This window comes from Colletotrichum phormii (genome assembly GCF_030913505.1).
Source record: "Colletotrichum phormii strain CBS 102054 chromosome Unknown BDP81scaffold_4, whole genome shotgun sequence".
NCBI lineage: Eukaryota > Fungi > Ascomycota > Sordariomycetes > Glomerellales > Glomerellaceae > Colletotrichum > Colletotrichum phormii.
This window is the reverse complement of record NW_026851446.1, coordinates 1,253,998-1,267,054: the sequence shown is the minus strand read 5'-3', so window position 1 is coordinate 1,267,054 and position 13,057 is coordinate 1,253,998. Positions and strand designations below refer to the sequence as shown.

General features: G+C 53.2%; 4 protein-coding genes across 4 annotated transcripts; 3 read left to right on the top strand and 1 right to left on the bottom strand.

Moving 5' to 3' along the window:
* Window positions 1-301: 301 nt before the first annotated feature.
* Window positions 302-628, bottom strand: BDP81DRAFT_311705 (mitochondrial import inner membrane translocase subunit TIM13; the record flags this gene model as incomplete). The annotated part of the gene is made up of 2 exons (XM_060583744.1): window positions 302-475; window positions 545-628. 2 exons carry the CDS (start codon window positions 626-628, stop codon window positions 302-304), a joined length of 258 nt encoding a protein of 85 aa, XP_060448991.1.
* Window positions 629-1,363: 735 nt separating this feature from the next.
* On the top strand, window positions 1,364-2,625 carry BDP81DRAFT_446710 (legume-like lectin family protein; the record flags this gene model as incomplete). The annotated part of the gene is made up of 4 exons (XM_060592096.1): window positions 1,364-1,456; window positions 1,563-1,586; window positions 1,660-1,730; window positions 1,842-2,625. The coding sequence occupies 4 exons, from the start codon at window positions 1,364-1,366 to the stop codon at window positions 2,623-2,625; spliced, it is 972 nt and encodes a 323-aa protein (XP_060448990.1).
* A 4,708-nt stretch (window positions 2,626-7,333) lies between these two features.
* BDP81DRAFT_446709 (kinase-like domain-containing protein) lies at window positions 7,334-9,073 on the top strand (the record flags this gene model as incomplete). The annotated part of the gene is made up of 4 exons (XM_060592095.1): window positions 7,334-8,236; window positions 8,304-8,557; window positions 8,618-8,992; window positions 9,046-9,073. The coding sequence occupies 4 exons, from the start codon at window positions 7,334-7,336 to the stop codon at window positions 9,071-9,073; spliced, it is 1,560 nt and encodes a 519-aa protein (XP_060448989.1).
* A 1,171-nt stretch (window positions 9,074-10,244) lies between these two features.
* Window positions 10,245-12,574, top strand: BDP81DRAFT_342494 (uncharacterized protein). The gene is made up of 7 exons (XM_060586042.1): window positions 10,245-10,526; window positions 10,631-10,702; window positions 10,787-10,848; window positions 10,906-11,087; window positions 11,153-11,757; window positions 11,826-12,015; window positions 12,118-12,574. Exons 1-7 carry the CDS (start codon window positions 10,440-10,442, stop codon window positions 12,360-12,362), a joined length of 1,443 nt encoding a protein of 480 aa, XP_060448988.1. The 5' UTR covers window positions 10,245-10,439; the 3' UTR covers window positions 12,363-12,574.
* Window positions 12,575-13,057: the final 483 nt, after the last annotated feature.

The following is a 13,057-nucleotide window of genomic DNA, read 5'->3' as shown; positions in this document are numbered from 1 at the left end:
ATCTCTGTCCCTCTTTGCGGCGCAGCAACGTGTCTCAAGCGTAGCCCCCTTTTCATTCGTTATGCTCTTTGATGCGAATCTTGTGTACATTTCGTTGATGTGCGATTCCCTGACGCAGTATGCTGCATCATTCCGCCATCAGGAGGGTTTTCCCCATTTCAGAAAATTCCTCCTTGGCCTAATTCTCTCTCCATTGGACTTGACAAAGCCCCCCTTTTCGGTATTGTTGTACAGTAATCGTACACGAATGCACACCCTCCTAAATCCTCTATTGCGGTATTCCCATTATTTCTGAGCCGATTTACAAGCTGGGGTTGCTGGACTCCTGCTTTATCCGGGCAATGTAGGCTTGGTTGACCTGGTTCCATGCCGACATGTACTTCTCCATGCACGAGGTCATGCAGGTCGTCTCGCCGCTGGACAGGGAGCTGCCGGGCTTGGGCACGCACTTCTCGAAGCAGTTCTCTTGGAGTTTCTGATCGTAATTGCATAATTAGTTCCATGGTCTTGCATAGAGGGCTCCTAGAAAGGCTGGGTGACCTACCTCAATGAGGACGCGGGCGTTGGCCAGGTTTGCCTCCTGGAGGACCTGCTTCATGACGGCATTCTTGACAGTTGTGGACTCCATGATTTCGTATGGGTTTCTCAGGTCAATAGCTTTGACTGGATAAGAATTGGGCTTGTGAAATGAAGAAAGCTTGCAGTGAAATGACCAGGAATCGTGACGTTCTTGACTTGCGATTGTTGCGCCGAGATTGATCCCCAGATGCCCGGCTAGCTTCGCATTGGAGCCGACTCTCGAAGAAAAAAAGTTGGAGTGGCTGGTGTTGCAAGGCTGCTGTGGCGCAAGCGCAAAAGCCTGAGGCAGGGTTTTGATGTTCTGGCCTTCCTCTGGGAGTGACGCACCTCAGAAGGGGAGCCCGGGGCTCACCCAATAGCGGTCGGAGGTGCGCTGTATACAGCCTGTAGTTGGTGAAGAGGCAGGGTGCCTGGCCTGAAGCACACCTAGGCTCTAGCGTACAGCAGGGGTAGGAGCTCCAAAACGTGCTGACCCCAGGAATCAGGATCCATCAGCCAAAAAAAAGAGGACAGCTAACGGCCTGGGAAGGGGACACACGAGCAAGCCAGCAAAACCCACCCGACCACTACCACCACCACCACAAACACCCTTCGACACTTTTTGCCGAAACGACGACGACGCCATCTCCGTCGCTGGACATTGCGGCTCTCTACCTATTTTGCACCACCTGGCGGCCCCTTTCCTTCCTTCCCCCTCCCCTTTCTTTGCGACGCGTACCAACCGTCTAATTCCTTTCTCTCTGGGGTTTCCTCTCTTCGTTTCGAGCTTTAAGCAACCTCAACCATGTGGTTCAAGCAGTCCCTTTCGGCCCTGTGGCTGGCCGCAATCGCCCTGGGCACCGCGAAGGCGGATGATGGAGAAGTCAAGAGCATCGCGGTTCGTCTACACCTCTTGTTCAACCCCCCAGCTATGAAATGCTTGTGTGCGCGCACAATGGAAATAGAATGATGAAAGCTGACTTCTCTTGGTGTATGTTGTCTAGCTCCGAACGCACTCCCTGAACCAGGTTCGCGACTCCCGCGCTTTCATGCGCCACCACAGCCCCTGAGTGCACTTTTTACTGAGACTATTCGCGATAGCCCTACCTCGATTCTGATATGGCAAGTCGGTGGTACGACTTTGGCGGAGACACAATCATCAGGACGGACTCGTATGTTTTAACACCTACTCTTTTCCCATCGAATCGACCGGGGAGATGTTATGTGGCAGGAGAGAAAAGAGGGAAGAACCGTAAAGCTAAGGCATAGGGACACGATTGCAGCTACATCCGATTGACATCCGACCGCCCGTCGCAGACCGGCTGGCTCTTCTCGAGAGTGCCCCTGACGGCGACCAACTGGGAGATTGAGGTCGAGTTCAAGATCCACGGCAAGAACCAGCTCTACGGCGACGGCTTCGCCATGTGGATCACCAAGAACCGCGGCCAGGCGGGTCCCGTCTTTGGCAGCCCCGACAACTTTGACGGCCTCGGCATTTTCTTCGACACGTACAAGAACAACCGCCCCGGCACCGTCTTCCCCTACGTCATGGCCATGTTCGGCGACGGCAAGACCTCCTACGACAAGGACAACGACGGCAAGAACACGGAGCTCGCGGGCTGCTCCGCGCGCGGCATCCGCCACGCCAGCGTGCCCACCAAGGCCAAGGTCACGTACTTCCAGGACAAGCTCCTCAAGCTGGAGCTGCAGTACAAGACCGAGGGCGACTGGACCCTCTGCTTCGAGACCAACGAGCCCCCCGCCATCCCCCAGATCGCCTACCTCGGCTTCAGCGCCGAGACGGGCGAGCTCAGCGACAACCACGACATCATCTCGGTGCAGGCCAAGAACCTCTACACGACGCAGACCGGCAAGGGCACCAGTAAGACGACCCCTGGCAGCGGCAAGGGCAAGAAGGGATCTTCCTCGATCAAGAAGGACAGCAGCGGTGGCGGCAGCTGGACGTGGACTTTCTTCAAGATCTTCCTCTTCTTTGGCGTCCTCGGCGGCGGCTACGTCGGTTACACTGCCTGGAGAGCAAAGAACGACAAGAGACATCGCTTCTAGAGAAGTATTTGATGATGAAGAAAAAAGAACGAAGGGGAACAAGCCCGGGGGATGAATGGGAAATCTTTTATTATTTTAGGGGAGAGAATGACAAAAAAGGGGGCAAAGCAGCTGTTGATTTGACCGGGAAAGATGACTGACACCGTACATACTAACAACGCAACACAAGGTCATGACTTTTGCATGGGGCAAGTCGAAGGCGGTGGGGGAAAAAACCCAAGTTTCCATGGTTACTATTTTCTCTCTCTGTCTCAACCATGCTTCTCGTTACGAATAACTCAGTCTGAGATGAATTCAAGTGTATTATATGATGGTTGGCCGGTTGATGAGGTGGTTCACATGTGAGGCCGGAGTAATGCGTGACTATTATTCCGATATCCCGAAGAAGACACGCCTAGCAATGAGTTGGTAGATCGGTCCGACCGGAGTTTTTAACGTGCAGGCTTCATTGATGGTACCTATATATGGATAGTTGTTCATTGCCAAAAACCAAGCTAGATATAATTCGGCAAAAGCTGCGGAAGTTATTCACTTGGCCCGGTCGCCGAGGAGCTTAAAGATCATATAAAGTCCAGACGACAAGGTCGGAATTCTACCGAGCTCTAATATAGAGTGCAAGGTGGGGGTGAGGACGTGTCATGATGGCGCCAATATGTTAGACTGCAGTGCTTCATCCGGAGGATTACTTCGGAGATGCAAGTTAAGGTAGCGAAGTGGGTGGAGGTGTTAGGGAGATTTGCTGATTTTCAGTTTCTCTAGAGTTGCATCCGAGAATAACTGCTTGAGACCTGCCTCGGAAGCGACTGATATATCGGCTTGAACGGTAGATCTGACCGTACGCCAAGGAATATCTGTGACCGAGTATGAGAAGCGGCCAAGAGCAGATTGTGCGTTTGTGTATATGTGCCTAGGAGACGTGGGGACAAAGCCGCTCGGAATTTGATACTTGACATCAGTGAGGCAGTGAGGATGACAGAGTTGGGTGGCGCGTGTTTGATCTGCCTCCAGCATCACGGCCGTTCCCGGCGAAAGGTATCCGTAGTTGGAGAGGTTTCCATTGGAATGGGCGTTGACCCGGGATCCGGGAAGGGGAATCAATTAACAGGCCCGGACTCGGATGGAAAGTTGGAACCGTACGAGAGAGACAATCCCGCTCTACCTTAGCTCATACGTATACGAATAAGTTCCTGCCTCCCGCCCCAACGAGGCGCGTCTTGTTTCATTGAAGGGACAGTGGTGGTAGTGGTGACTAGGGAGACGGGACAAGGAAAGCAAAAAAAGCCGATGGAGAGGCTAATGAGTTCCAGATCCAAAATCCGCCGAGTTCCAGATTCGAATGTTGCGCATGTCGACTTTGGGCGGGATAAGGAGTTATAAACTTCCTGGTTTGGTGGCTTGGATGGTATGTAAGCGGGCAGGCTTTACTTGATGTGGACAAGAGAGAGTCTGTGTGCGATTTTGGAGTCCTTGGACTGTGGGGTTCGAGTTGGTTAAGGTTTGGAAAAGAAAGTTGCCTGGAGAAGGGGGGGGGATGTTTGAAAGGTTGAGTGACGGTAGCGGCGGGCAGTCGGGTTGTCCAGTGTGTCAGTTCGGCGCGAATCGCGGAATTGGACCTGAGAGGAATGCGAATGTGATTACCTGTGGACGTGGGGGGTTGTCTATGGGATCGATCAATGTTGAGGAAGGACTGGTAGTTGGTGAGGGAAGATGATGGGAACATGAGAGGTGGAGACGAATTGGAAGCAAATGTCCAGAGTCCATCTGTCAAGACTCGAGGTTCACAGTCTGATAGCAGCAGTTGGGGCAGGAGACTCGAGGTAGGCGTGCGGCGTGCGGCGTGCCTGGCACTCTGGGTCGGCCAAGGTGAAATGGAAGGTACCCTGCGTCTGGCCCTTTCCACTATTTCAGGTGAGGTCGTCGGCAACGGCACGTCACTAGTCCTTCAATTCGCCTTGAGTGCCTCGAGTGAGGGGTCATCCGCTCTAGCTACATACCTGGCAGCTGCCCTGGCCGGATGGAGGTAAATGGCACCAAAGGCAGGAAGGTAGCTCCAGGGCAGAATATCACCCCGCCCGCCTTCCTTTGACCTGTACCTTCCTGCGGTACCTAGGAACCTTGGCTTAGGTAAGGCATGTACGTACATCACCTTGTGGGATAGGTACCTACCTCAGGTACGGGCGCTGGCACTTACACTTCCGCACACATCCAACCTAGGTATGGAAGGCAGAGATACTGATGAGAGAGAGCGAGACTGGGGAGAGGTATCCGGTGTTGCTGAATACGGAGTGGAATTACTCGCTCGATTCAAGCTGGAATCCAATCCAATGTCGAGCGTGCTGGCGAGCCCCGGCAGCTTGTCTCTGTTTGCTGCCACTACGACCCCGTCGAGATTCAGGTCGGGTTACTTGGCCTGCCCCTACCCCACCTCTGCTGGGCTTGTTGCTCGATTGCTGCGGTGCGCCTTGCTCGATCTTGGTGGGGGAGAGGCGAGACTCAGCAGACACACTTTGTACTCATTCGTTGCATCAAAATAATAGGTTGGATATTGGATAGTGGTATAGTCAAGTGTCAGGTAGCGACGTTTACCTATCCTCCCTCTTGATCCAGTTGACCCGAGATGTGACAATCCTCGAATATATGGATACAGAGACGGAGAATGAAGCACAGTTCAGACAGACCAGACAGATACCTAGGTAGACATGCCATGATGCCCCGCGTTCAACCGAGTCCAAGATCAGCTCTTGTGCATGCACGCTGTCTCCCGCTTGTCTCTCCCAGTGTCTCTCTTCCCTTCCTATTGTAACCCAGCCAGACCTTTTGCAAAATGTACCTATGGACTGAACTGGGAACAGGATCGGCCGCACTTTCCAACTTGTTCTCGACCCTCACTGGGCTCGTAGAGTGCTGCCCTCGGCTGTCCCATCTCGATACCGATTGGATGGTGCCGTACTCGGCCTGCCAATTACGATGCCCTTCCCTGCCCACGCCGTTCCCGTCTAAACGCGGGCGTCAACCAGACTGAACCACTTCCGCCTCCGCCCACCCACGCAGTACGTACTCTCACGCCCACCTTCACGGCTGCGGCCAGAGCAGAAGAAGCTCTACCTTACCTTACCTTCCCACTTATGTATTCGTAGAAAGGTATGTAGCATACTCCCCCTCCAGCATCCATACGCAGCAGCTTGCAGTAGCTCTTTGCTCTTCCCAATTAACCCTTTTGCTACTACATCATCATCGACCTCAGCTTTCCACTGGCGGCCCTTCTCCTCTCTCTTTCTCTCTTTTTCTTCTCTTCCCTTCCTTGCCCTCCTCTTCCTCTTCCTCTACCTTTACCACTACCTACCTTATCCTCTCCCTGTCTTCTCCTCACCCCTCAATCCTAGCTTCCCTCGAGACGCCCGAAAACACCATCACTCAATCGAGCTCCTTGGTGACCCCAATACAACCCAATTGATCACTACGAGCCGTCGTTTAATCTTTTGGTCCCATCTTGTCTCCATTTATCGGTGCGCGCAACGACTCAGTCGCCACGTACTCCGCCCATCCATTCGCCCAGACGAAGCAAGAGATCCAGCACCTTGCTCACTCATCCAGCGGGCCCTTGTCCCCAAAACCCTCAGACGCGGACGCAGACGCAGCCGCCGCCGCTATCATTCGAGCCCATTCATCTGTCGCTTCCGACCAGGGAAAAAAGCAACAACGAACGACCAGACCAGACCAGCACCTACTAGCTAGTAGCACCAAGACCAGATCCCACATCAGACCAGGCCGGATACATCCCACATTGCCAGGCCCTGCCTTACCTTCCATGCCTCTTGAGTCTTGATGTGTTATAACTTGTGGAAAGGTGACAAGACTCAAGACCCCTGGAAGAGGCAGTGTCCCAGCTTGAATCATCCATCTGTTCGTCTCCCCGCCCTTCCGCCTCCATTCCAGCTGTCTCCAACAATTCCTCAACTCTGCCCTCTTTCATCCCTCCTTTGTTGTTGTGGCTACACTCACTTCTCTCACAACCTCTATCCTTGGATCTGTGCCGCCTTGTCCCGCCCTTTGACCCTGCACTCTGTTGCTTATTGGTTAAACTTCCCATCTGCGGCGTAAACTTACACACTACTTTTTTGGTGCAGCGTCCCAAGAGAATAGAAAGCTCCCGATTTTCCCGCTTTTAAGTCGGCCAAATACCAATTGCGATTGCGATTTCGCTGTCAACTAAATCGGAACGGGTTTGCTTTGCCTGCGTGCTTGCTCCCTGCTCGTAGTACCCGACTTGAAGGACTCTCGGATTTGTACGTCTTTTCCCCTTGAATCGGATGCTGTTAGAGCTTCCCGACCTTCCCTTCCAACCCGGTTTACCTTTCCCCTTGATCAAAAGTATGCGCCAAACCTGGCCCCATTGTTCCTAACGACAATAGGCGCGGCTTTCCCACTTGCACTTGAAAGCGTACTTTAGTACTCCGTAAGAGCAGGAAAGAAGCACAGCTCTCAGCTTTCCCCGCGCTCCTCTTTCGGCCAATTCACGGCTCACCTCACACCCCAAAAAAGGACACAACCAGCGCAACCGGGCTGTCCCTTGAAGCGACGAATCACTTTGCGACCGTTCCTCCCCCATCATCCAACTGCAAACGTCGTGGGCCCTTGACCTGCGCTTCTACGCCATTTCCTCCTCCTCACGGGGCACGCAGCCCTTCTTTCCTCCCCCGACTTTCATATGCCTACCCTCGGGTTCCTCAAGAAAAAACGGACGAGGGAGGGTAATCAAGACTCTCAAGGCTCCAGTCTACCCACCAGCCCGGTAACGCCTACCTCCTCCAAGCCTTTCGACAGTTCCATCTCGACTACCTTGTCGTCCCTCTCCTCGAACTCCCAGCCGCCTTCCCTGCCCGCACTGAAGCAGCAGGACGGTTTGGATTTGACCTCGTCTTCCGACGGGGCCAAGCAGCAGCAGATGTATCCTGTCACTGTCCACCCGCCCAACCAGTCGGGCTCTCACCAGCCGCACTACAATCAACAAGGTGGATCGCAGAACCTCCCAAGCATCAACAACCTAATCAATCCGACTCAGCATGACGGTTCGAACAACGGCCATACCTCCAACAATAATTACCTAGCTCAGCCGACCCAACCCTCCCAGCCGAACCCGAGCCCCGGAACCGATCCCGTGCGACTTCAACAGCAGCAAGCTCAGTCGATGCTACACCCACCCCAGCCACCACAACATCAGCAACAACAGCAGCCGCAGCAGCAGCAGAGCCAGCAGCAGCACGGCATGTCACAACAGGCTGTGGACCAGCAGGTCCGTCAGACCAAGGGGAAATATACGTTGACCGACTTCGATATCTTGCGAACGTTGGGAACTGGTAGTTTCGGAAGAGTGCACTTGGTGCAGTCCAAACACAACCAGCGGTTCTATGCCGTCAAGGTGCTGAAGAAGGCGCAGGTCGTCAAGATGAAGCAGGTCGAACACACCAACGACGAGAGGAAGATGTTGGGCGAGGTCAAACACCCGTTCCTGATCACGCTATGGGGCACATTCCAGGACTCCAAAAACCTGTACATGGTGATGGACTTTGTTGAAGGTGGTGAGCTGTTTTCGCTGCTGCGGAAATCCGGGGTACGTGCAATTTTAAGTGATTTCTTTCCTACTGGCCCGAGCTAACCTGGCCGGCTTCCTTTTGCAGCGCTTCCCCAACCCTGTCGCGAAATTTTACGCCGCCGAAGTCACGTTAGCGCTCGAGTATATGCACTCGAGAAACATCATCTACAGAGATCTCAAGCCAGAGAACCTGCTGCTCGACCGACATGGACACCTTAAAATAACAGATTTTGGTTTCGCTAAGCGAGTGCCGGACAAGACATGGACACTTTGTGGTACTCCAGACTATCTGGCTCCCGAGGTAGTCTCGAACAAGGGCTACAACAAATCCGTCGATTGGTGAGGTGGCCTTTTCACAAGAGGTTGCAGTCATTTCACAATTGCTAACCCCGGTCTTAGGTGGTCTCTTGGAATCTTGATATACGAGATGCTGTGCGGGTACACGCCGTTTTGGGACAGCGGGTCACCAATGAAGATCTACGAAAACATCCTTAAGGGCAAGGTGAAATACCCTGCCTATATCAACCCGGATGCGCAGGATCTGTTGGAGAAGCTCATTACAGCGGATCTCACCAAGCGGTTGGGTAACCTGTATGCTGGTCCAAACGATGTCAAGAACCACCCGTGGTTCACCGAGGTCACGTGGGACAGGCTGGCTCGCAAGGACATTGATGCGCCGTACACTCCCCCAGTCAAGGCCGGCGCCGGTGATGCCAGCCAGTTTGACAGATACCCCGAGGATCCCGAACGATACGGTTCAGCCGGACATGACGAGTGAGTTCTTCTTGAGGTGATGGGACGGGACCTTTACTAATGCTGTGCTCCAGATACGGCCATCTTTTTACCGATTTCTAGTGTCTCGCCTGAGCAAAAGTTGAGCTGCCAGCAAAGGTGTACTCGTGGGCTTCAGTCTACGAGCAGTGTTTGAATAGTATATGGTGCCTGACAGATGCCAGAGTCTCGATAGGGATGTCTGCAGTGCTTTGGGCGCCTGGTCGACGGTTTGGAAAACAAAAAGGTAAGGACAGCAACGAGGGGGGGGGGGCATTGGGTTGAAGGCTCAAACGGTCCTGGAAAGATGGCAAAGCGCAAGAAGAGCAGACTTGTCACCGTATCACTTGGTTACATCAATACCTAACAACGATTATATTCCAAATGGCTTGGCGGCAGAGCTTCGGACTTTAAGGTGTCGTGGTACCACCCATGGAGGCCGCCGGATGTAATCCTTGGCAAATGAGATGGGCCTAGACGGAGATGTTCAGGGCATTGAGGTGGAGATTGGCCAGAACATGTGCAACGGTGCATAAGATTTCTAGCCTTCAAAGGTTGACGGTCGTGATGCCTTTCGGGTAAGCAGGAGCTTTGCTGCAGCATCATGCATACATGATCTGCGTATCTGCATTCCCGTCGGATGTGCGTGATGCTGCTGTCATCGACGTTAGGTTTGTACGGGCGTGTGGATGAGAAGAGCGATCCTACGGATATTCTGTGCAGCTCTATGAAATCGCCCACCTCCCCCCACGCTTGGGTGAGCTAAGCGTCCAAACAAGCTCCAATGGGCCCCTTATCCGGGCCTATTAATGCAGAGAGAAACAGCGGTTCGTTCTGGCGGTGACAGAGTGGAGGTGCGGGGATTGTGGCAGCGGCCGCGGGACGAAGTGTCGTCGGGTCGGCTCCATCGCTCAGGGGACTTAGTGCTAACCCAGTCCTGATTCTGAATTTCAGAGGGGGACTAGAGGCTTCAAGCTTTGGTAGGCGATATGAGCAAACCCGCCCAAATCCCTGAAATCCTCCCCTTGCTGACAAGCCTGACATGCGCTGTCAAGCTGTGGCAAGGTGAGTGTATCCAGTGAGCGATTTCACCGGGGGATTGAGGTTGTGGTATCCGTACGGATACTGTCAATTCGACCAATTGCAAGGTGGGTTACTTTGGAGTGCAGATTGTTGCATGGGCCGGACTGGATCTGGCCCCGAAAAGGACCACCGCTCCTACTGCTTCTTGCTGCAGACATGGTGCAAAGTCACGGGGCTGGGTGCGGCTTATGAAAGGAGCCCGGTCTGGAGCCATGAACTCGACCTGCAGGAGCCTCCAAACCTCTTTTTTTTTTTTTCTCTTTTCGTTTCCTGGGAGTAGCCTTGCTGATATTTTGCCTTTTCCTCCCTTATCCCGTGGATTAATCGTACCGAAGCTGTGCCCGGGTAACGGCTCCATTGGTTCAAGATGGACGACTACATGTTCCGCGAACATGTCAGCAAGTGCCGCCAAGTCTCGGAGGCAACGCACTATGTCGAGGTTCTCAACTACTCGGTGAGTTTGCTAGTCATGCGTCCAACCAACGATCAGAGAGGAACAGGATGGAGAGCCCCTGGCACAGCTGTGTGGTTGATGAGCTAGACTGACCCAATTGATAGGATCCTTTTTATAATTCGTGCGAGGAGCACCCCTTGACCATGGATGAGTTTGACAACTTCCTTCATCGCCGGGTATGAACGGGGACCGTATAATCGTTGCTCACGCTCAGTGAGATTGATGAGAGCTGCCATCGACTGATATTGTAACTCTGACAGGGCGCTTTTGAGCCACCGAAGCTAAAAGAGGGTGTCAAATTGCTCAATGGCATTCGATTGGTGTTCGTAATTCCCCATCTTTCATGCCCAGAGTACAGCTTCGAACTGACCCATCCCAGGCTGCAAAAGAATGCGAAGCACAAGGACACATTTACGCCTCACACCATCTCCTTCACTGCAGATGCATACGAGTCCATGGTCCGGGCTATGCGACTGCCCTTCAGAGCCATTGAGGGCACCAGTGTCGTCGGCCCCTTTTTCTGGTGCGCCTACGACCAGGACGACGAAGATCCCACTCTGCGTTGGTGTTATCCTCTTTTATTGAATCGAAAAAGAAGCGTCAACAGAACTAATTCAACTGTCCAGAAATCATTTTCCGCAAGTCCGACGTCCGAAAGAAGGGCAAGACGCGCGGGTGGGAACTCATGCTCTCCCACTGCTTCAGCAACGGCATCACGTCGGGCTACGTCAAGGGCACCCCGAGCTCCGATATCGTCGCCGCCATCCAGCACCTCACCTTTTGCGCCAAGCAGGTCGGCCACCCGATGCTCCTCCCCATCATCATCCTCTCGCACGACCTGTCGTCGACGACGGACCAGAAGCAGCGCGACGCGCGCGACTGGCTGCGGAAGCTGGAGCACGCCGTAAGCATGCGCAACGAGATTGAGGACGAGGAAGGGTACGTCAGCCAGGACGGGCACCTCGAGGTTGACGCCATCAGTCGTGATCTCGTCGAGTGTCATAGCCAGGTGCTCTGGAAGCGGCCGCAGGCGTATCAGGCTATTGTCAAGGAGATTGATGCTGGGCTGGTCAAGTTCAAGGAGAAGGTGCCGAAGGAGCACGATACGCCGCTCATTGATAAGCTTCACCGGAGTATGGTGGCGCGGTTGCAGTTTTACAGCTTGAAGTTGACGGGTATCGAGAATTATCAGGCGACGACGTTGGAGAGGTTGCACATTCAGCGTAGTGCGGTATGTTGTCTCGACACCATAACGTTGCTTACTACTTGTTCAAGGCGGAATGCTGATGGCTGTGACAGCTGTATAACTTGCTTTCCCAGCGAGAGTCCAAGATTCAGTTCCAGATGGCTGGTGAGCAGCGGCGACTGGCGCATGCCAGCAAGCGGGATAGCACGGCGATGAAGACTATCTCGCTACTTGGTGCCGTTTTCCTCCCCGGCACGTTTCTCGCGTCTGTCTTTAGCATGACGTTCTTCGACTTTGCCAAAGGTAAGCGGTGCAATTTTCTTGTCATATCAACACGGCGATCTCGGAATAGGGAGCTAGGTATTTCTTATCAAAAAAGTTTTTGTTTGCTGACTTCTAGAGTAGACGCGGACCCTGTCATCTCCAAGGAGCTGTGGGTGTACTTTGCAATCACCGTGCCCCTGACAATCTTCATCGTCGGCGGGTGGATCGTGTTTGACAGGCGGCGCGAGGGCCAGTTCGCTGTCGAGGACGCCGATCTGGAGAGGAACATTGAGCACATGGAGGCGGATATCATGGCCATGATGAGAAAGCGGACGATGAGCAAGGCGAATACATGGAAGTCAGTCACGTCGCCGATACGGCCATGATGGGCGATGGGGTTGCAGCAGCCTTGTGAGAATGACTCACCAGTGATGAGAAAGGAAATTGAGAGAAAACGATTTAACATTCTGAAGAGGTGGGTATATAGATGGTGGGTGGGATGGTGGATGGATTTTGTGTAAACTATCGCTATCACGCCTTATGACCTGACGACATTTATGAGCGAGCTATATTATATGAAAATTGAAGACATACATATATGATCTTGGTATATGCGAGCTGAGCATTGAGTGACCAGGTTATACGTACCCGTACCTTCACACCAGATGAATCTGAAGGATGAGGTGAGCCAGGATGAACGCGAGTGCGAGCATGAGTTTGGCCCACACGAGCCGGTGCGGCCCGTCCCAGATAATTATGCTCGTAGGGTGTTAGACACGGACACAGGGACTCGATGAAAGAACTAGAAATTACGTGTAATTTCAATTGGTATCGTGGATACAAATAAACCATGACTAGTTATCACTATGTTGATCTTATGAGCAGCGCCTTGGTACTTCGTAGAGATGGCGATTGAAGCTGGAGGATACAGGGATAATGTTGCAGACGAAAAGACCCGGCACTAACAAAATGAGGGGTTCGATTATTGGCGGGGTTGACACTATCCATAAGAAGGTCCCAGGGGTTGGGTTCGTTGCGGTCAGGTTCTGGGCTTGGGTTCTTGCTTCTGTTTCTTTACCGC